This window comes from Zerene cesonia, chromosome 5 (assembly GCF_012273895.1).
Source record: "Zerene cesonia ecotype Mississippi chromosome 5, Zerene_cesonia_1.1, whole genome shotgun sequence".
Lineage (NCBI taxonomy): Eukaryota > Metazoa > Arthropoda > Insecta > Lepidoptera > Pieridae > Zerene > Zerene cesonia.
In genome coordinates, this window is record NC_052106.1 from 6,249,229 (window position 1) to 6,272,724 (window position 23,496).

At 32.4% G+C, this 23,496-nt stretch overlaps 5 protein-coding genes across 6 annotated transcripts in view; 2 read left to right on the forward strand and 3 right to left on the reverse strand.

Annotated features, from left to right (window-relative positions):
• LOC119840277 (protein lin-54 homolog) overlaps window positions 1-1,956 on the reverse strand; it is a 10,989-nt gene extending 9,033 nt beyond the window's left edge. For both annotated transcript variants that reach the window (XM_038366811.1, XM_038366810.1), the window contains exons 1-4: window positions 1,551-1,956; window positions 1,190-1,334; window positions 610-692; window positions 394-504 (exon numbers count right to left, since the gene is read on the reverse strand). In XM_038366811.1, the coding sequence (XP_038222739.1) occupies window positions 394-504; window positions 610-692; window positions 1,190-1,334; window positions 1,551-1,598 (387 nt within the window). In that variant the 5' untranslated portion in view covers window positions 1,599-1,956. The remainder of the gene's footprint in view (window positions 1-393; window positions 505-609; window positions 693-1,189; window positions 1,335-1,550) is intronic.
• Window positions 1,957-2,444: 488 nt separating this feature from the next.
• LOC119840076 (COP9 signalosome complex subunit 4) lies at window positions 2,445-6,269 on the forward strand. Its single transcript, XM_038366578.1, has 9 exons — window positions 2,445-2,672; window positions 2,750-2,829; window positions 3,008-3,159; window positions 3,280-3,383; window positions 3,497-3,682; window positions 4,110-4,228; window positions 4,615-4,769; window positions 5,549-5,765; window positions 6,094-6,269. Exons 1-9 carry the CDS (start codon window positions 2,590-2,592, stop codon window positions 6,225-6,227), a joined length of 1,230 nt encoding a protein of 409 aa, XP_038222506.1. The 5' UTR covers window positions 2,445-2,589; the 3' UTR covers window positions 6,228-6,269.
• Window positions 6,270-7,242: 973 nt separating this feature from the next.
• On the reverse strand, window positions 7,243-11,754 carry LOC119839882 (voltage-dependent anion-selective channel-like). Its single transcript, XM_038366306.1, has 6 exons — window positions 11,614-11,754; window positions 10,766-10,924; window positions 10,068-10,231; window positions 9,481-9,708; window positions 9,016-9,224; window positions 7,243-7,670 (listed from the first exon to the last, which is right to left on the reverse strand). Exons 2-6 carry the CDS (start codon window positions 10,919-10,921, stop codon window positions 7,579-7,581), a joined length of 849 nt encoding a protein of 282 aa, XP_038222234.1. The 5' UTR covers window positions 10,922-10,924; window positions 11,614-11,754; the 3' UTR covers window positions 7,243-7,578.
• A 2,362-nt stretch (window positions 11,755-14,116) lies between these two features.
• Window positions 14,117-19,089, forward strand: LOC119840029 (SET domain-containing protein SmydA-8). The gene is made up of 8 exons (XM_038366524.1): window positions 14,117-14,314; window positions 15,417-15,624; window positions 16,149-16,347; window positions 16,555-16,679; window positions 16,911-17,137; window positions 17,825-17,988; window positions 18,496-18,688; window positions 18,827-19,089. Exons 1-8 carry the CDS (start codon window positions 14,188-14,190, stop codon window positions 19,057-19,059), a joined length of 1,476 nt encoding a protein of 491 aa, XP_038222452.1. The 5' UTR covers window positions 14,117-14,187; the 3' UTR covers window positions 19,060-19,089.
• A 549-nt stretch (window positions 19,090-19,638) lies between these two features.
• On the reverse strand, window positions 19,639-23,485 carry LOC119840140 (zinc finger CCHC domain-containing protein 9-like). The gene is made up of 4 exons (XM_038366652.1): window positions 22,438-23,485; window positions 21,155-22,141; window positions 20,269-20,376; window positions 19,639-19,830 (listed from the first exon to the last, which is right to left on the reverse strand). Exons 1-4 carry the CDS (start codon window positions 22,573-22,575, stop codon window positions 19,693-19,695), a joined length of 1,371 nt encoding a protein of 456 aa, XP_038222580.1. The 5' UTR covers window positions 22,576-23,485; the 3' UTR covers window positions 19,639-19,692.
• Between the last annotated feature and the right edge of the window lie 11 nt (window positions 23,486-23,496).

Genomic DNA, 23,496 nt, shown 5'->3' on the forward strand with positions numbered 1-23,496 from the left:
TTCCAAAAGACCGGGTGCTTTCCTTCTGGAGGTACCCGAGTATTATGGAGAGATACACATAATAATAATAATAAAAATCATCTTTATTTAGTTCTCACAACATTAGTTCATAACAAAAACTTAAAAATACAGAATATAAATAAATTTAATAAATAAATTTATGCATTGTATTATTCATTGAATAATGTTGAAATACAATAAAAAAATTATTTTTTAATAAAATTTATGTAAATTAGACATTTTAGTAGATGCCATTCATCATCATTTTCTTATGTAAGTTATGTTAACATGGCATAAAAAAACATCTAGCCTGTACAATCCAATTGGAGAAAAAAAAATTATACATTAAGGTCAATATGAATATTTCTGATCAATGTGAAACACAAATCTTACCTGCACTCTTATAACCCTCTTCTGTGGTTGATCAGTTGCCGTTGTGACAATTTGTGGATTTAACTGAAGGTCCAGCATTGTGTCAGATTGGGTTACTACATTGTAGGTTTGCTAGAATCATACCAATTTACTTATTATTAGATTCCCAAAAAATGTTTATACAAGAACAATACAATATAAAAGTTATAAAAATTATTATAATTAAATAATAATTACCTCCGGCTGACTCAGTACAGGTAGATCACTTTGATCATTTTGCAAATCTTGCAAATTGAACTGACCTCCAATTAAATCAGAAACTGGAAATGAATGTACATGTGGTTATACATATATTGCAATAAAAATACAAATATTTTATAACTTTGATCTCCAAATAATTCTTCTTAATTTTACAGTATACCTAATACTGTAAAATTTTTTATAATAACTTTATTGTATACTAGCATTTCCCCACGCTGTCACATGCTCCATTAATTCATTGGAGTATGCTGTTATGTGCATATGTAATGTGTATATCTGCTTATAATCCAGTAGTGTCTAATATTAGCTTGTTTAATCTAATCAAAAATTAAAGAAAGTCTTTAGTTGCATGATATGTGTTGTCTTTTGTGTTCTGCATTATTGTCTGGATAGATTTACTTACCCGTTACTCAGATAAATACAAGTAAACTGGCAATAAAATAAATACATAGAAAAGGCCATAAAAAGCTACAAACAAGTACACAAACAATTATATTTTATAGAAGCATAAAAAGCTATACAAATCATTGATATAGAATCTGAAATGAATAACTACTTATTATTTCTTCACTTCCTGTATCCATGAGTATTGGTTGCTCTTCTGTATGCTCAAATTCCATTTGAATATCCTCTTGAACTGCATTGTCAAGAATAATATCACTTTGGTGGCACACTGTTTCTTCTGGTTGATCAAAGTCTACCTATAAAAGTGGAAAATCAGCTTCTTACCAAATTCTTATTTTCAAGACATTTACTTTACTCATACCTCAAATACCCGAACATGACAATATTGAGATATATATTCCCTATTTTCAGTAAGATTGATAACTTTAAATTGTTTCTTAAAACTATAATATTTAATGAAAACTTTCAAAAATTTTACATGTATGAAGAAAACATTTTTAAAAAAGACTTACTCTCATGGTGCTCTCCAAGTTGAGAGATTCTTCCAAATGGTGTTCCATTGTTGTACGTATATACTGGCTTTTTCAGATCACAAAAACATTCAAAACCATTTTCTATACATGAAAAATAGTGAATAAAACCAAAACATTTACGAGTTCAAAAGACGCCGCCATTTTACATTGTCAAATCCTTTCAATTTCTTCCACAAATATCCACGGTTAAAAACAAACTGGGAAATCTTTTAATGAAGATTATATAGCAAGACGGTGACTAATTAGCACGTTACTAAAAGTGTAATGAAAGTTTAAATTTCAAACTACAATTTAGAAACTATTTGGTCACAATAAACAGTCCATAAATATTAAAATCACTTGAAAAATGCACAAATAATCCAATGGCGCTTCTTTCAATTTTTGTAAATTGTGTAGTCTGTAGACGTCAAAGTGATTTGACCAACATTAAGAAATTAATTAACAGATTAAATAATCCACAACTTAATATATAAGCTAAAGATTTTGTACGTACCTATATTATTATAACACAATGCAAGTTATAGAATTAAGTAAGTCTAAAAAAGTTAAGTTAAAAAGTAAGATTTTAAAAGGAATTCCATAAAATCGATTTTTTTATAGATCTGCCCCAGAAAAAAAAATTAAATAGTATATTTTTAAACTTTAGATCAATAATTGCTAATTTTAAAATACTTCCTATAATTCCTTGCACATTCAATCTATTAGAGATATACTTATTATAATTGTGGAAACTCTGCTTAAGTTGCCGTTTGGTCATAAATATTTATTTAGTGGCAGTAATGCAGTATGCACTTCCAGTATATAAGTGTATAATCTATGGTATGCACTGTCAAAACTCAAAAATGCTTTCAATTTTAAAATTGTCACTTTGACATAATACCCTTTTTTGAAAAAATAAAAATATTGTGTATTATTTTTGTCAACTTACTTGCACTTAGTTATTGATTCCTAATTATTACGTCGTCTTTGGTAATTGGATACTATACAAATATACGAAAATATATATCGGCAAATAAACATGCCTCTTAACTTGCAAGGTGTTCGACAATATCTTAGTGAGCTAAGGAATTCCGGTGGTTTACATAAAGATCAAGCAGAAAAGTACGATTAACATTTTATTTACCAATAAATTTAATAACTTATTTCCTATCTACTTTTTTAACATGATTTCTTTTTAGATATAGAAATGTTTTACTAGAAATTTTAAAGAACCCTGAGAATGAACTAGCCGAATCTTTAAAAAGTTTCGTTGAAGCAAGTAAGTGTTTATTTTTATTTCAACTCTTTACATAAATATCAGCTTAATGAATTTATGTTACCAAAATACAATTATGGTACCAATATTGATTGACAAATAAAAAAAATGCTATAAGTGTATGTTTATTTTTGGTGTGTATATAAAAAATTATAACTATGAATATTTTATTGGTTTCCAGTTGTTAATGAAAATGTCAGTTTGGTGATATCTCGTCAACTATTAACAGATGTGAGCACCCACTTGTCTCTTTTACCAGATCCAGTATCTCAAACAGTGTCTCACTTTGCCCTTGATGTTATTCAACCAAGGGTAATTTCTTTTGAGGAGCAGGTATGTACTCTTATTTGTAATTTTAACTGAATGATAAGCCAAACAGGAAGGAAGCTTTAAAACCAGCCTGTGATGCTGTAAATGTTATAATTTCTCAATGATATAAACTTAAATTTTCAGGTAGCAAGTATCCGACAGCATCTGGCAGATATTTATGAGCGCAATCAGAACTGGAAAGAAGCTGCTAATGTACTGGTGGGCATACCACTGGAGACGGGACAGAAGTATGGATTATTATATTTATTTATGAAGGAGAAATTTATAAAAGTCCATACATTTTCACACCTACAAAATCAACTGGTGTAAACACTATATTTTGAACGTAATAAATTTGCAGACAATATTCGGTGGACTACAAACTTGAGACATACCTGAAAATAGCTCGTCTTTATTTAGAAGTGGATGATCCAGTGCAAGCTGAGGCGTTCGTGAACAGAGCATCATTACTACAGGCTGAGACAACCAATGAACAACTACAAATATATTATAAAGTTTGCTATGCACGAGTATTAGACTATAGGAGGTAAGTACACATCCTTTCCAACTTTAAATGAATATTATTGAGTATATAACCTGACTAACATACTGGCTTGGTATTAACTTTTATAATTCATTTCGAGAATATATTTATAAATATACTAATATATATATAATACAATATAATAGTATATTATATATATAATATAATAATACCTAATGTCATATAAAACAACCATTTCAAAAATGTGTTCAAAAGCCTGTCTTTTAATGTTTTTGGTGACTTTTTTATATTGTATGTAGGTTTGTTTATAGATATACCTTTATTTATTATAATATATTTAATATGAAAATGGGAAATTAAACATAATTATTATAATAATAAAATGGTTTAACATTTTTAAGCCTTTCAAAACACTATCCTTTGTTTTTGTCATGTTGTTAGGAAATATAATATTTAACTCCTCTTCCAGGAAATTCATAGAAGCTGCTCAAAGATACAATGAATTATCATATAGGAATATTATCCATGAAGATGAGAGAATGACATGCTTGCGGAATGCTCTCATTTGTACAGTTTTGGCCTCAGCTGGTTAGTAATATAAAATAAATTTAATGGCCGATATATTATTAATATTAAGCAGATATATACAGAATAAGTACATCTCATAGTTAAACTGACTGATAAGTCTTTAATTTCTAGTTATTTCTACATAGAATAAATAAATAGACATATTTGTATATATACAGACAAAAGCAAATAGTTCTATAGCTCATCTATTTTTCTGGCGTATAAGCAGCAGCACTCCAAATTTTCATTAAAAACCGTAAGGCGCGGCGTATATAATATAATTACATCACTGATAACTCATAAAGCCTAACAGATATTTAAGATTTTTTGTTAGTTGTCACCATTATTTGGATTACGAATATAACTATTAAGGATTTAAAGAAAATGTAAAAAAAAAAAAAAAACAGGTCAGCAAAGGTCTCGCATGTTGGCAACACTGTTCAAAGACGAGCGTTGCCAGCAGTTACCCGCTTACTCCATACTCGAGAAGATGTACCTGGATCGCATCATACGCAGATCAGAATTACACGAGTTTGAAGCTCTCATGCAGACACATCAAAAGGTAATTTAATGGAACTATTTTTGGTGGTTTTTATTTTATTAGGTGCTTTGATGCAATAGCCAAATAATGTCTTGTATGTTTCCATTTATACTAAAATGGGCCAGCTATTGACACGTCATTAAACAATCCAAATAAATCTTATTTAACATATTTTAAAAATTAAAAAAAATGAGTTAAGCCGAAATTTCTTATGACTTTATTTCTTTTGACATACAGATTAATTTAAATAGAGATTTTTGACATTAGGAGACCGTATTCTAAGTCACTCGCTCGAGTACGTATGTAAAGTGCTATGTTTGTGTGCAATGTTTATATAGCAACATTTGCACATACATATAGATCGAACTAAGCGAGCGCTTTAACAATTTTGATGATTATTTAGATATTGGTCTAATTTACAAAATGTATAGTAAGTAAAGTATTAACTTTATTTTAAAAGCAAAATATTGGAAAGTGTATATTGTTACATTATAAACACAATATATATTAAAACAAACTGTATATGTTATAATGTGTCTAAAAAGATATGAGTAAACGCGCAAACATTTGACGGGTTTGGTATAGGTGACAAGCTTACAATTATTTAATTATTCTTATATTCAAATAAGAATTAATACACCTGTAAAAACTTTTACTTTGCTGAAAATAGGAAAGTATAAGTTAAAGCCTGAGAATAACAAAAAGCTCAGTTTTCATCCATTTGTATCAACAGATCTAAGCAATTTAACAAATTGATTCTATAGAAGCCTAACTCACGCCAACACCCCCCCTCGTTTCAGGCGAGCACACCGGACGGCTCCACGATCCTGGACCGCGCGGTGTTCGAGCACAACCTGCTGTCGGCGAGCAAGCTGTACAACAACATCACGTTCGAGGAGCTCGGCGCGCTGCTGGAGACGCCGCCCGCGCGCGCCGAGCGCATCGCCAGCCACATGATCAGCGAGAAGCGGATGCACGGCCACATCGACCAGATCAACTCGATCGTGCACTTCGAGAGTACGTCCCGTATATGGCAATGGAGCTGGTGGGTCGCCTGATGGAAAGCGCTACTACCGCCCATGAACATTTGGAGGCGCAAGGTCGATTGCAGACCTTATGCCTCTACAAATGGATTGCCAACTTCAAGGATATGGGCCTCCGGCTCCCCCATTCACCGAAAAAAACACAGCAGCATGCTATTTCACGCCGGTTTTCTGTGGGGGTGTGGTAATACCCCGGTGCGAGCTGGCCCAATTCGTGCCGAAGCGTGCTAAAACACCTCTCGTTTGATTAGCACTTTGACAGTAAATATGGGAGCCAAAAAATATATCGTTTTTCTTTTTAGCACGCGATATACTGCCACAGTGGGACAAACAAATCCAGAGTCTCTGCTACCAAGTAAACAGTCTCATAGAAAAGATCGCAGCCGCCGAACCGGAGTGGATGGCTAAACTTATGGAAGAAGAAATGATTCAGTAGATTTATGTTATTCATTTTTAATAAATATCTTACGAAACTGAAGTGTCTTTTATTATTTCAGATCTCATTTCAGTAAGAATGTTGTGTAAAATAGATAAACAATATCTGTAGTTATCAGTAAAAATCTGTTGGTGAAAGGCATTGTAGTATGTACTTAGTTTTTTTTTTAAAAGAAAGCAGTGCATGAATTTTACTCCTAGTCACGCTTGAGCTATCCGACACATCAGATTTTTCTATTACACATTGCTAAAATAAGTGAATAAGAATAGTCAACAGAAAATGGTCATCTCACGGAACAATATTTGCCGACGAGATTCCAATATTATACGGTGTACCTGGGCTCTCCAAGTTCCATACCAGACGTTTTCATATTTCAGTAATAAAAATCATCAAAACTGGAACACTTATGGCGTCCTTGTCCTTTTCATTTCTTTCGAAATCAAGATTACCTATAAGCTGCACAGACTAAAGGGCTACCTAAATACTACAGACGAGTTATTTCCTTTATTTATCTTATATAACTTTCACAGTCATCAGTGTTTTAATGTATTCAATATATACTAGTTATATAGAAATGTTCCTTGAACATTACGGTGTAAATCATTTAAGACTAAACTTTTCATTTCGTTCGATTTAAGCAGCATTAAAATTAAAGACAATTTTGAGTTATCTCAGTTAAATGCGTATAAATTTAATATTCGTCATGTTTATCGACTGAACATTGTCATCAATACCTATTTATACTCGACGGATTATTTTTGTCCCAAGGTTGAACCAATCGAACATTGTTATGAAAAACCATCGCAGTCCGTTTATTTCATTGTATTCAATAATAAATATATAACTATAACGGATTAATAACTAATTCGAAATAAAGATCATCAATACAATAAAGTCCTTTATTTATCATTGATATAACAATAAACCACTCAAAAAAAAAACAAATGTTGTTTGCTTGCAACACTCCACTTGAAAGGGAAAGGAGCAAAGGATGAAAAGGCAATAAGAAAACATATTTTCCAACAGACTATTCATTATATTTTATTCTCAATCAATCAATAAGGATACACCATTGGTGCTTATTTACAACGCGATATAGACTGACTTCCATTTGAATGTAATTAATTATTTAGCGACAAAGATGCGTGCTTACACATACATAATACGGATCGCTAATACTAATAGGAAAGCGAACGAACTGAGTTCGACGACAGACTTGCAGGGTGAACTTATGACAATTTTATTGCTCATTTACACAGAACACTCGTATTTTCATTTGATTTTGCGACATACTTTGTTATATAACAGTAAGAGGCTTTATCTACAAGTCTAAGAGTTTGTGATGAGAGGCCTAGGGCTCGAGTTCGAGGGCCACGCCCACCTTGTGGCCGCCGGCGTTGAAGTTCTGGCCGTCGATGGCCGCCGACAGCGTGAGGGTTACGCCTGAAAACAATATCATCATATTACACTTCATTAACAATAGAATGGAACATACTGTACTATAGGATACTGTACTAAGGAAACAAAGACTAATAATAATTATCATCGATTTCTGTTAAAAATCCCGCGAAATTTAAAAAACATTGCTTCACAAATAAATAACTCTTCTTTATCTCCTACGCAATTTATACTATTTTCCAGTATCTTATCATACCATATTACATAAAGCAAACTCAAAATGATCTAGCGTATAGCAAGTACTAGATAACACAAACCCAACAAGCCTAAAATCAAATATCTGATGTATCCATAGGTAAGACAATAATTTTTTTATATCAATTACAATCATATGTTGTTATGCTGAGGGAGCATGACTTATTATTTCAATATAATAATTATCCGTACTAACATTTATTGAATATTATCAAGAATATATATTGCACCATTCTAATTCCTTTATTACACATTTTGATTATATTTTCAAAAGGACATGAATAATGCTGGGTCATCAATTTGTAGTATTAGAAGGTGCTTAAACGGTTCATAGTAAAACATTGGTAGAATCTTTTATTGCAATTTATATAACAATGTTAATCACATAAAATGTTTTTATTAACATTTTCCAACGGTTCGTAAAATAAACTATTGAAAGGACAAGAATTCAAAATGAGTTTATTATATGTCTTCATTAATCTTCAGAAATATAAGGTTTTCTTAGGAAATAGGCCTATTTTTTGTCATTGTTATCAACTTCCCATTCCAATCCATTACTTTCAAGTGCCTTATGTCAAGTGTTATATAACACAGATAAAAAGATAATGTATGAAATATCACGCGAATTTTAAATCTTCTCGAATGTTAAATCACGTTAACATATATTTGCATATGAATTTTTAAATTGCGATGTACATTTTTTGTAACGATTTTAAGCGTCTATATATGATATCTTAAAAAACTAACGAATTTTTTATTGAAAATATAGTCAGTAGTCTGGATCACATAGCAAATAAAGTCATTCAGTATTATACTTTAGTTCATAGACTCGCAAATTATGTACCGAGTTAAATAGGAAGTTATTTGAACTAGTTCATTCTAGTTATCCTAAACTATCGGATCTCAATGTATATACAGGAGTCAGATAAAGAAGAACTCATACAATCAATTAATTTTCGCCTAAATAATTTCTTGTTTTAATAATATCTTTTATTATCTTGTTTTAATATAATATATAGATAATTTTTCCATTGTTTTAAAAGTCACCAAACACAACATTCATGTTTACTTATACCGTTTACGTAACTTTCAACATCTCCAGACCATATTTGTTCCAATTACACACTGTACATACCTGGGCGCAACTTCTGTTGGTATCCAAGACCAATGAGCGACTTGTTGTTGATCTTGGCGTGGAGGGAAGCGTCCTGGTCGAGAGCGAACTTGGCTCCAACTCCAAAGAGTGTGTCAGAGGAACCAGCCGTCCACTTCATGCTGACTCCGCAGTCCAGCTTGTCTGACACCTTCTGGTAGATGGAACCACCAAAGTCTTTGCCGTTGTCGCTGTAAAATGTTTTGTGTGTGAGCATTTGAGATAAATACAAGTCTTTGAATGACTTTATTACTCTTGACAAAACCTACAGTTCATGAAGTAATTATTTTAATATGTCCCTGTTATTGAATTGACAAAATTATTGTGTTATTTGCTGGCTATTTACAAAGTAGGTTCAAAGAACCAAAGGGGTAAAATAGTTAAACATTTTAATATTAAAGTTATGTACCTAACACAGTAATTTTTCTTATCACTATCATAACTTACACATTGGTGTGTAGAGCAAAGTCATTGGACTGGTAGCCAAAGGCGAAGTTGTTCTTGGAGAACTTGGCCTTCTGCGTGTCGAACTGGGTGTTGGCGCCCGCTAGCCAGCCCTGGTACTTGAGCACGGCAGCCACGTCCACAATGGGTCCAGCCAAGTCCAAGTCTACGTTGCTGTTGAGCGCTACTGTATCGTTCGCGAACGATGACTTAAGCTTGCCGGTTTTGCTCCTGAGGGGTGTTTTAATGTTACTAATAATCTTGTAAGTTAATTGTATGGATATTTTTACCATGTTATAATGCGTGTAGCTTTTATACTGCTGCAAAAAAATATGTGGCACTATTACTTCTGTGTAGTTAAATAAATAAAAATTTGAATATAAAAATAACATAGGAAACCATTATTTAATTGTGTAAGAAAATTAATAACATATTATATTGAATTGTGAGAAATACATATTATAATGACTAAATCTCATATTCATTATTAAAATGTGTTTTCAAGGTTACACATTGTATTAAGGATTACATCATCATTAATAAAAACTCATGAAAATTTGCCATTTAATGTAAATTATATCTTAACTTACCCAGTTTGTGGGGCGAATGTACCCTCAAGGGTGATCTTAAGGCCCTGAGCGATCTTGTCTTGGACAGTGATGTCGGTGGCCAGTGTGTTGTCTGTGTTCCATTTCTCTGTGAATGTTAGGCCGTAGTCCTTTACTACGTATTTTGAGGAAAGGCTTCCAAAGACCTGCAAATAATTTCAAATTATGTAACACTACTGACACATCTACAGTTATGAATATTAAATAATTTTGTTCTTAGTGGTGTTGGTGAATAAAATGTTGTAATAGTAAAAATTATTGATGAATGGTTGAGATTTTAGATAATTGCATAAGTTGTGAAATACCTGTGATAGGATTGCTAATTAACATTTTTAACACTAATGTGTGATATAAAATGTATAATCTTATCATTATAACATGAGTATTTATAAACAATTTACCCAATTACTCTTTGTGTAAAACTTACAAAATTGAGTTAATTCACACTTTTATTTGTTATAATAACTCAAGAATAAAGCTAAATTTTTAAATTCAATGTAACACGAATACATATTGTCCACTGTAAAAAATAATTTCAATTGTTAATGTAAATAATTTTATAACCTTCCAGTTTCAATTTCTTCTCTTTTACTTATAAAAAAAACTTCCTGTTACCAAGTATAAACCAAGACTATTGAGGCAAATTGCTTTTAATTAAATTTCTATACATGAACACATACCTTTCCGCTTTCCTGGTTGGAGGTGATGCCACTGCTGAATTCAACTCCTGCCTCACTCTTGGTCTTAAGGTCAAGTTTGAACACACCAAAGTGGTATCCCTTGCCGAAGACATCGTTGGCCTTCTTGCCGAGATCTGAGTAGTATGGGGGAGACATTCTCTGCAAGAAATTATAAATAATTTATATGAAGTACACAACTATTAAATAGCAGTAACCACGTGAGCCACTTCAATGAGTACCAATCGTAGTAATATTTAAAAAGACAATTCAGTGGAAGAAATAAATATAATGCAAACAATACTATGTAGTGGTCTAATTATAATAAGACATCATATAATCTGGCACTGAACACTAAACCAAAGCCAGACGAATCGGCTATTAGAATTTGCACATCCCATTAAACAGTCGCCTTCACATCAGGTGTTACATAACTTGCGAATTTGCGATCCGCAACATTATACCACATCCTGACTACAACTATCCATCCTACAAAAAAGTAAAGTGGAACAAATCGATATTACACTTTGGCTATAAGCCTGACCTTTCGCCAAGACACTAAAATAGTCCCTGTATAGTGTATCAACTCAAATCTGCGTGAACACAGTAAAATTCTATGAAGTATGTTAAATTATGTAAAAGGAGGAAAAAAAATATGTAAAAATCTCAATTCAGGGATGAATTAATACACTTTTCTAATAAAAATCTATTAGAATTTTGTAAAAATAACTAAAAAACACGTGTATGACGTAGATACTCCCCGGCTATTACGTGTTTGCAATTTTATATTGCAAAGCAAATACACTTCTGAAAATATTATAAATATAAAATGTCTTTATTTATATACTTACTATATTAAATTAATTCACAGATTTAAACTAGTTAGGTAGAATTCAAAGAATTCTTAGCAATAACTTCACCTCCAGCACCGCACCACAAGACAATTGTGGTTTGCGAAAACGAAGATAAGAGGGCGTGACAGTACCGGAATTGGCGTTATTGATAGGATCACGTGTAATTTTTTTATGTCAAATACGATCCATTTGGGAACAGAAATATTTATAGGGAAAATGTAATGAAACATAGACTTTTTTAATTAAAAACTAATTTTTAAACGACTAGATTATATACCTTTGCAAGACTTTAAAAATATAAAGAATATCTATTGACTAGTTCTCGATGCGACATAACGGGATTATAGGGTCATTACCCTTTAAAAATTAGAGACTAACGTAAATAATAATTAATTTTAATTTTGAAAGGTACCAATCAATTAATAAAATTTTACCCATAATACCCACGTCACAAAAGTTTGATATATAGAAGTATGACTCCATACAACCGCGAAATTTAAATTCTTAAGCTACATCAACGAAAAACAATTTTTATTTCTACAGATTTATGCAACGAAAACTAACTAACTTAACGACGTCTTCTTATAATTAATTACAATATTTAGTATGCGAAACACTTACCGAACAGCATTTATTTTCTCCATTCAGATCATTGTTTTCATTGTCGTCATCATCGTCTTCTCGAGAGCAATCGATTTTCCTACCCCACTCGTCTCTGCACACGTCCATTTGCCCCATTGACCCATCCTATAAATAATGGTATAGAAAATATATTTTTTTTCAATAGTATAAATACTTTAAGATTCACTTAATGTTAATAAAATGTTTAAATTACTGCTTACCGGGCGCAAACAAGCGACTGTCTCTTTCGTAATAGCAGCATTAACGGTTGGAAAATTAAATAAACATGATAAGTAATTAATACTTTTACCACTGAGAGCGACAAAATGCTCAAAAATTGTCATAATTTAAGAAATAAAATAAATAATATAAAATGGTTTGATTCAAATATCACGTCACTACGGCGGTCTAGACCACGTAGAATTTTAGTCTAATAAAATCAATTAGGCTTAATCTTTGTACTTACATCATTGTTTATCCTATGTATAGATCTTAAAATATGTAACCATGAAACTCCACTGTGATTGATCAGTTTGTATAGTCCTTATCAGAAGGTGCACTCGTTGATACTAATAGCTTAATTTTCCATCGTAGGTACATCCTACGAAAATTGTCATGATCATGTAGTTCAGATGTAAGTTATAATATAAATATTATAGTTAATAAATAATGTAATGGCAGTGGTAATAACTTCTACGATAATATTCTGCAAAGTGCACGAGGTAAAGACAATACTGTTCTATTTATTTCTATTGCACTTGTAGAATTATTTTTACACGTAAATATCAAGAAAAGCACTAGTATCAAAATTTATGAATAGTTTTGAAATTTTGTGTTTTATATAAAAAAAAGATTTCATGGGACTCGGGCCGTGTATCTATAGGTATAAAAACCGGCGTATTCTCCACAATTTTCGATATAAAAACTAAATAAATCATTTTTTTTTCTGCCTTATGTTATCGTCGGCAATGGAGCTGGTGGGTCGCCTGATAGTAAGCGTCGCGTATGAACATTTGCAGAATTGTAAGGTCGATTGCAGACATTACGCCTCTACAAATGGATTGCCGACATCAAATTGGAAATGGATTAAGAAAGGATTGACAAAAGGAATAAAGGAAAGGACTGAGAAGGGTAATCCGATTTTCTGTTGGGGTGTGGTACTTTCTCGGTGCGAGCTGACCCAATTCGTGCCGAAACGTGCTCGAGTACCATATAGAAAATTTATTTTATATGCTTCATTATTATCTATGCAAAACTTAGTCCGTTCAATTATCACGGCCCAATTCAATGCACTTTAATCGTAATTAATAATTTAATTGTAATCGCTAGGTGTTACAAAATGTAGAAAAAATAGTAATTAATTTGTGATGGAGGCACTTTTGGGTTTTGCCAAACTTTATTCCACTATTTTGTTGTTGTATCCATTATATATTATTTGTTTTTGACTATGATAATGATTTGAAGACTTCTAAATAATTATGAATTAGTAAAAGCACGCTCCATCCATGACTTTTACTATTACTATTAAGTACTTATTTACTTTTAATTACATTGTAACTAACTTTAAAAACTAACGTTACCAATTCTGTGCAAATTTAAAATAATTAAAAGTTCCATTTTATCTGAATTGTAAAGGAACAATCCATGACCTTGGACTTTATAATCCCTTGTCAGTTTTTAGTTATTTTTGGATTCTGCTAACGCGTCGCATGATTCGTTTTACACAACAACAAAAATTAACTGAAAGTGGATGCTATAAATTATTTCATAATTATGTCCATATTTATGTTTTGATTTACATTTGTACCAGAGCATTCGTTTCGGTACAATTCTCGAATACGCTAACTGCCGACTGCCGAGTCTTATTTTAGACATTTGAGTGTGAAGAAGCTTCAATCGTCGCTTAGCAAGCTCGAAAGATAGGTCGTTGTAATAATTAACAAATAAACCATGACGGAAAAACATTGCGACGTTCTCCATAATGAGAAATTCGGCCGATATCTTGTTGCAAATAAAGATTTGAATGCCGGCGAATTAATTTTTACCGATACACCATTTGTTTTCGGACCGAAACAAGGCAAGTATTTAGTATGGTGTTGTAGACTGGGTTATCGCACTATGGAAGTGTAGATGCCTGTGTTATTTATACTCAAATGCATGAAATAATAGGAAAAAAAGATAATACTTCACTTTTTTGTCCTATAAAAAGCAAGATCTTCAATAAATGATCTATAGGCACATTGCGAATTGTCTTACAGAAATAGTTCTTGTACACAGTAGAATTTAAAATATATAGCTGTTTGTTTTTTATGATTAAATAGGTATTAGGTACCATAAATTACTGTATATATCTGATAATATATATACACGGCCTGGTGTAAATACAAGACTCTACGACTATTAACAGACAGATCAAAGACTTTTTAGCGGCTTTTCATAAATTTTTGTCAAGTTATCTGGTTGTTTCGACTTTTAAACAATCTACAGCGAAAAATCTGCCCTGTAATAAGTCTTCATAAAGCATTTAATCAATATAATGAATACAACCCTTAGTTCAGTCAAAATGCAATGCATGTCTCTTTCCGTATTATTAGTTTATGGAGCTTAGGATTAAAAGATAAATGTGTAATGTTTCCAGCAAATGAATAATTAATTATATATCTGGAGAAGATATTTATATGAGACTTCTGTAAATAATTCATTTGATAAATCATTTCTTTCCCCTTTAATTTTATAAAAAAACCTCAAAATTACGAAGTGTTACGGTCGTGATTCGGCAAATGTCGATGTTTTATTTTTTTGTGAATAACATTGATTGTTATAACACATCTAGATATGAATTAAAGACAAAGACAATATAATATTTCTTAGTACAAACTAGCTTTTGCCCGCGGCTTCGCACGCATTAATTCGGAGTCGTTTAATAGATGTTATTATACATGTAAAACTTCCTCTTGATTTACTCTATCCATTAAAAAATCTCATCAAAATCCGTTGCATAATTGTAAGAATTAGGCACACATAGGGACATAAGGACAGAGAAAGCGATCTGTTTTATACTATGTAGTGAAACACAAATACTACATCTACTGTACAAAATAAGATATTTGTGCTTGTTGATTGCATAGAAAGTATACATAATAATAATATCACGAGAAATACTAGTAATTTTCCCATAGATTCCCCGCCTCTATGTCTTGCCTGTTTCTGCCCGGTGGACAACTCCATGTGCACCCGCTGCAGCTGGCCCATATGCAGTGAGGCTTGCGAGAAGGCGCCACAACATAAGATTGAGTGCGACGTGTTCTCTGCTGTTAAAGTCAAATTCCAACCTGTGGATGACTGGACCGTGGCCTCGCCGCAACTAGATTGTATAACACCATTAAGGTGAGTAAGGTTTACATGAAACATTGAACTTATTCAGTTATGACCGACATGAATTAATAAGCAGTGAGCTGCAGCCGTGAAAGAAAAAATTATGGCAATATTTAGCCTTGTCCACAGTGGCGGATTTACAAATTTTCAGGGTATAGGCTGAATAGTTTTTGCCGCCCTTGCCTCAACAATTGTCATTTCATACATTATTTTTACAATGCAAGTGGAAGTTTGCTACTCCCTTCTTGACCTTAATTCTTTTTGATTTCTATGTGGTGAAAAAAAAAATCGTTCCCCAAATTTGCCGCTCCCAAAATCTGCCGCCCTAGGCTCGAGCCTACTCAGCCTGCTGGTAAATCCGCCACTGCTTGTCCAATATACAAAGTATAGGTACGATCAAGTTTCTAGCTAGTTGTATAGAAATAAATTTAATTACCTAACTAATTTTTCGGTAATCATCACATCCCATGAATCCCCTTAAATTTTATTTATCCTAAAGTAACGAGTAATATTATAATTAATGTAAAATTATTTAGGATGCTTATAGCAAAAGAAAGAGATCCCGACCGCTGGCACAGCGAGCTCGAAGCGATGGAGACTCACACTGAAGAACGAATGAAAAGACCTTCTTGGGAAGCTGAACAGAACAATGTCATCAATTTTTTGCTGAACCATTGCAAACTTAGTGCAAGATTTAGTAGAGAATTAGTTGAAAAAGTTTGCGGTATTTTAGCGGTAAGAATAAAAAACGATTAAATTAAATAAGTCGTAGTGAAGTCCCGATTAACCATTAACCGTAGTTTCGAGACTACGTAGTATTATTAACATACATTATATTCACCATGATTTTTTTTCTGAAGATATCGTAAGAGCACAGATAACGTAATACTGTTCTAGTAGTAATAGCAACAATGTACTTAATAAACTAATCACTTGCTCTAGGTGAATGCTGTTGAAATACCATCAAGAGGGGGCTTTAGCTCTCACGCCGTTTACCCATTTCTCGCCATCGCTGCCCATAGCTGCGTCCCTAACATTGTGCATACTATTTTATATGATGATTACAGGTGTGTACATTATTAAAATAGCAAGCAAAGATTCAATAGCGTCTATCGTACTTTTGGACCAAGTATAATAAAATGAAGTAGACACTTAGACAATATTTTTATAGAGTAGGTAAGTAGTAATTTGTATATCTACAATTCTTTCCTAGGTTTATGAGCTTTTATTTTAATAATTATTTTAACCATGACCTATCCGATAACGAAAAATTTTATTACGAAGTAAATAAATTTTAGAGTACAAGTTCGAGCAGCTGTACCTATCAAATCAGGGGACATATTATACTTAAGTTACACACATGCGTTGGCTCCAACGTTAACTAGGCGCGAATACCTCCTGGAGTCCAAGTTCTTCAACTGTGAATGTGAGAGGTGTGCAGATCCAACTGAAATGGGAACACATCTGAGTACGTTGAAATGCAGCAAATGTGACAATGGAGTTATAATATCTAATAATTCATTAGGTACGTACATATATGACTTTATCGATGAGTAGACTTTAATATTAGAGTCTTATATGAGAAACTAGCGGAACCGGCAAATGTCGTCCATACTCTTTTCATTAAGGTCGCGAACGAATTTCTAGAAGTACCCATGGCTCCTGATGCGGCTCAACGTAACACAATGGGGTTTTAGTTGGTAGGAATCCGGGGGTTATGTCGGTTCTATGCATGTTTTCCCCACTGCAAAAAAGGGCCTGAAAAATTGACGTCTGCCGATTCTCAGTCCTACCCGATATACACACAATTTTTTCTTAAAATCGGTCCAGCCGTTTCGGAGGAGTGCGGTAATTAACATTGTGTGTGTAACACGAGAATGTTAAATAAAAAGAGATAAAGAAAATGCGCCCTCTTTTAAACAGGCTGATTAATTTCGTCAGAATAAAATAAATTCCTTATACCGTGTACGTTCTATACCTTTCTTTATTACGTATATCCTGTTTATGAGCGAGTGAAATAATTTCATTGATTATAACTTTAAACGATATTCTCGCTCGTTTCCTTAAGCTATAATATTATATGTAGTTTAGTTGCATTGTACGATTATGTTTCTTCTGTGTATATGATACGTGAATGCTGCTGAGCTCTTTTAAAATGATACGCTATACCTAATCCTATAGTCTTCTAATACCCTAGTGTGATATTTTGCAGATAATGACGCTGAATGGAATTGTACGGATAAAAAATGCTGTTTCAAAACGAGTGGGGCTGCCATGCGCAAAATGTTATCGGTTATACAAACAGAAGTGGATCAACTTGATTCCATAGAACCGGGTCCGCAGGCTATCGAACAAAGAGAAGCTTTTATAAATAAGGTAAACTTAACTGAGAAATAAAAATCTATCCATTCACATTCATAAACTTTCTTCATCGTAGTTGGTTTAATATAAACAATAGACCTTTTAAATGTAAAATACAGTTTCCGAAATAAAATATTTTATATTAACGCAAGATCCCACCTCAGCAGTCCAATAAAAATAAACTATAGGTAGGTATAGTAATTGAACGTATAAAACATACATCTATACTAATATTATTATATTAATAATGTATTAGAGTCAAAACCTTTGTTTGTTTGAACGCGGTATAATCTCAGGAACTACTGAACCGATTTAAAGAATACTGGTTTCACTGTTGATTTTGTTCTCGAATCCTGAACGATAGCCCAAAGAACATAACTAACGTGTATACGAATACTACGTGAGAGACGAGCTCCATGTGCGAAACCAGATACTCATGGTAGAGACCGTTTTGTTCTATTTCTACACATAAAAGGTAAATTTGGAAATAAAATGAATTATAGAATCATCAATCAATTTCAGTACAAGTCGGTATTCCATCCTCGACATTCAGTGTTGCTATCGGTAAAGTACACACTAGCTGAGTTATATGGGCGGGTGGAGGGCTACACTATTGACGAGTTGCCAGATTTGATGCTCGAACGAAAAGTGGAAATGTGTCGACTGGTCCTGAAAACTCTCGACATAATTTTACCTGGAGAAAGTCGTATGAGAGGTAAATGACTAGAATATTTAGGTCGAGCACATCTCGGCACCAGCCTATTTTGAGCACTTTTGGAAAAGTAAACGCATTAATGATTTTACAATTTAAACAATTACCTTATTTTAAATGTTTGTCATTTTCTAATTACAGGAATGATGTTATACGAATTGCACGCCCCACTAATGTATTTAGCAAGAAATGAATTCAGTGCTGGGATCATAGCGCAAGAACAACTCAAAGAAAAGTTGCAAGAGCCATTGCAGTGCTTGGCTGATGCTGCCAGGATTCTGCAAAGGGAGGATCCACAAAGCCCGGAAGGAATTATAGGGAATATCGCGTATCAATCGATGGAACAGCTGAAACTTAGCTTAGATACTTTGTAAAAACCAATTTTATTTACATAGAATAATAAGTTAAATTTAAGGAAATTAATATTTAATACTAATGATTTCTTTAGGAACATTTCAACTTTCAAGTAGACTTCGATCTTAAGTAAATAGATGCAGAATTCAAATTTAAAATTAATTTCAATTTTTTTATTTTCAACCCTATAAAAACGAACTTAAGACTTATTTTTATGATACAGATATATCTTTCCATCACTTTAAGGTGCGTTTACAAAACATAATGGCGTCAGCTACATGCTCAATTTTCACGAAAATAAATTCAACCTTATTTACATACCTTATTAATTTAACCTTTACGCATGATTTATGCCGAATTTACAACACACGCATTTTTTTTGCTGATTGTGTACCTAACTAGATTTTTAGTAATGATCGAAGAGTGTAGGTTAAATGTTTACGTCATATTTTGTAACAATAGCTTTAAGTTTAGGGCCCAGTCCTTTTTATCCTAGTCTTAGTCTAGTGATTATTATAGCGTTAACTCATGCATGTGTCTTGAAAAGCCATTATGAGTAGCAATAAAAATATGATAGATTTTCTATTAAAACAATATGGTTCCAATATTTGCTTTTATTTATATACAACAAATAATGTACAAACATAATATAACTAAAACTTGATTTTCTTAGGTTTCTTTGAAGGTTCTGCAGAAACTATGGGTTTAGAAGACTGTCCAATGTCTTCAATATTGTCTGATGTTTCTAAAGTAGACAGTTTTATTGAAGTACTTTCCTTTTTCTCTGTCACCTATAAACCAAATTATAAAATAATATTCAAGGTTTAATTGTACCTTTAGTACAAAGTATATAAATTACACAGAAATCTTAAGATATATAAATCTCGTGTCACAATGTTTGTCCTCAATGGACTCCTAAACCACTTAACCGATTATAATAAAATTCGCACACCTTGTGCAGTTCGATCCAACTTGAGAGATAGGATAGTTTATATTATTTCAATTACGATAAATGACTACCCGGGCGGAGCCGGGTTTTGCAGCTAGTATTTTATATATCTTTAGAATATTTTATGTTTATAATTATAAAAGCTTCCTACAAGCTGGAATCGTAAACTTTAAAATATATAGTATAATTGAGATAAACATTAAAATCAACATTGAAAGATCATGTAAATTATCACCTTACACTCAAAGTATGGTCATAAAGGAAAAATAAACAAACTTACAGTTGGACAATCCTTCCGCAGATGTGTCACATCACCACACAGCTTACAGCTTCCCCCATTTGGATAGAGACCCTTGGGATTGTCTGGACATTGCCTTGCTAAGTGACCCTGAAAAATTACAATATTTTAAATTACAAAATTATTAGTCATAAAATTAATCAATTCAAAAAATAGGGTCTTCATACTCCTTACCAAGAAATCAGAACCAGAACTTTATTTTATAAAACTTACGAAAATAAAAACACAAACATCTGTATTAAAATTAGAAAGAGGAAAAGTTTGTGGATTTGTGATGTTGTAGGGGTGTCTTTGGATCTACTGAACTAATTTTATAAATTATTTTGCCAATAGAAAGCTACATTATCTGTGAGTTCCCTATGTTTTATTTTCAATTAAAGTAGAGGTTTCTAGGAAACATACAATAAGGTGAGCTAAGATATTTCACAGCAAAATTACAAAAAAAAAAAAATTCTAAATGTTAATGACTAAAACTCATATATCACTATATGGGTATGAACCCAACATTACCCTCAAAAAATTGGCCAACGTATATGTCTATCTAATATACTTTTGTCTAAATAACTATTTTTTTATGACTAATCCTTATGAAAATATAGGAAGTCAGAGCCCATTACTTGTACCATAGTTTTAATCCTTATCAAAATAAATTACTTTCAGTACTTCAGGTTACTTTTTTTAATTATTCAAATTGTTTGTTTCTTATTTGAGACATTTTTAACAAACATAAACACAAGAAAAATGTTTGGGCTGCTGAGACTACTTTTCTTGTGGCCATAGCCGCATAAGACAACTGGTAATCAATCAAGCCATTAAAACTAAAATTAGAATAAAAGTACAGAATGAAACATGATTAAGAACAACTTACAGGTTCCCTACAAATGAAGCAAGTGGCAAATCTGAATTCCTTATCCCTCTGCACTTTACATTCATTTTGCCTATGTTCGGTGGATCCACATTTGAAGCAAACTCCATCAGCTGAGTCCACTCCAGGTATGTTCGACTTAAGATCTGGACAGTCAGACAGATTATGACCGCCTTTCCTACAATTGTAGCATACATCCCTTTTCAATCTAGCCAATGCTTTTTCAGCCCGTCTTCTCTCCAACTTCATTGTTCTTTGAACTTCACTTTTAGGTATACCTTTCTTAATCATGCTGTTCTTCAATTCCTGCAACCTGTCTGCATCTCTCTTCATGATTGGAAACCCATCAAATCTTACTAATTCTATGTCTTTGCCGTTAATTATTAGTTTAAAGCTACGATCATTTATCTCTTTTCTTCTTACAGGACCATCCCCTATTTTCTTCTTTTTCTTTGCTTGCATATTCTGCTGCTGTGGATTATATTGACTTTGAGCTTGTTTTGATTTGCCTTCTTGTGTATTGTTTTCAGATATAAGATTCTTTTTGTTTTTCTTTTTCTTTTTATTATCTACCTGCTCTGATTGAGGAATATTGGAATTATGGGGCTTTTTGTTAAATTTATCATTTGCTTGACTTGGGTCATTGTTATTTGGAGTTTTTTGACTCTCAGTGCCATTCATCAATGTTTGTGAGGAATCATGTACTGCTGCATTTTCTATATTATCTGTGTTATTGCATTCACTTTTATTTTTTTGTTTATTTTTCTTTTTATTCTTCTTTTTTAAAATATCAGTAGTAACAACTGGGTTTCCTGTATGTGAACCATCAACTTTGTTGTTATTTTTCAATTTCTTCTTCTTTTCAGGACTAGATTGACTTTCATTTTGTGTTTTCTTTGTTTCTGGGAAATCACACCACTCAGCTTTTCGTTTTTCAACTCTTCGATCTTTAAGGAAATTTTCATAATTATTTATTCTTTGTTGCTCAGCCTGTAAGTATTTTTTAAAAGATTATTTTCATGATAAATATCGAAATTAAATAATATATGTATACAGCAGAATTATATAAAGAAGCCCAATTGTGACAATTTAAATATAAGCTATAGCTAAATTAAGTCAATCAACAGATATAAAATAGTAACTGTGACTATTGTTCATCAAGCATTACTTATTTTAAAAAGTAAAATAAACCACAATGTGATTTAAATCGTTACTGTTTGGAACATCATTTTACATTTATTATTTAAAGAAAAAAGAAAAAAAAAGTACGTGTTTAGTGATATTACCTCTTCACGCTTTTTTGATTCTTCACTTTCTTTTTTAGCTTTAACCAGTTGTTCTTTCATTACTTCCCATGGTGTACTGTCTTCAGGATCTTTAAGGTTAGAAGCCTTCGAGCCTTTCGCTCGAGCAAACCGCGTCATTTTTAAAGATATCAATAATAAATTGATTGCTTGATTGGACGTGAAATTCTACTTTCGTTACAATGACGAGTGGCCGAGTCCCTTAATAATATTCTGATTTCTGAATTCTAATTCTTAAAGAGTATTGTGGTAAACTACAGACTCTACATGCGTTCTTGACATATGTCATAAGCAAATAGTAGTATAATAATACGTCATAAGTCATTGTCGTAATCACATGTACACAATAGACATTGATAAGCACAGACTACACCAGGAAGATTGACGGTTGAGAAATACAGTACCCATTGAACTCTGTACCTATTAGAATAGGATCCTCTCCAAAACGCATCAGCATTGAAAATTAAAAGACAAGAAATAAGATATTATTAAGGATCTAAAAATGTGCTGAAATAAAATCATTTCCATTCACATTGCCTCTCCGCGGTGTCAAAATATTTGCATTCAGTTTAGCACGCGTTCGTTATTTCTTCTAAACCTTCACAAGGACGCTGCTGAAGGCTCATGGGTGGATAGCGATTTTGTTTTTTTTTCATAGGAAGTTACATGCTTGATGCAAACATAAACTTATTATAGCCGTGGTAGTTATCGTTCGCCATCGGTCGCGGCTTTTATATGTAAAAAATGAAAGTTTTTGCGTGCAATTTAATACTTAGAGTACACATAAGCAAAATGTAGAGCGCGGGTGTCACCTCTTATACTTGTGCCAATCGTAAGCAGGCTTGTACGTACTGATGTGTAGTAAAGAGTATTGATAGTGACGTTCCTGACGCACGCGACGCATGATACAGAAAAAAAAAAACAATAATAGCACATAGTTTAAACATTAAACGTATACAGTTTATATAGTGATGACATTGCCATTGTACCTTGAAAAGGGTGATTTTATTCAAAACTTGACCTTTCGTTATCATCATATTA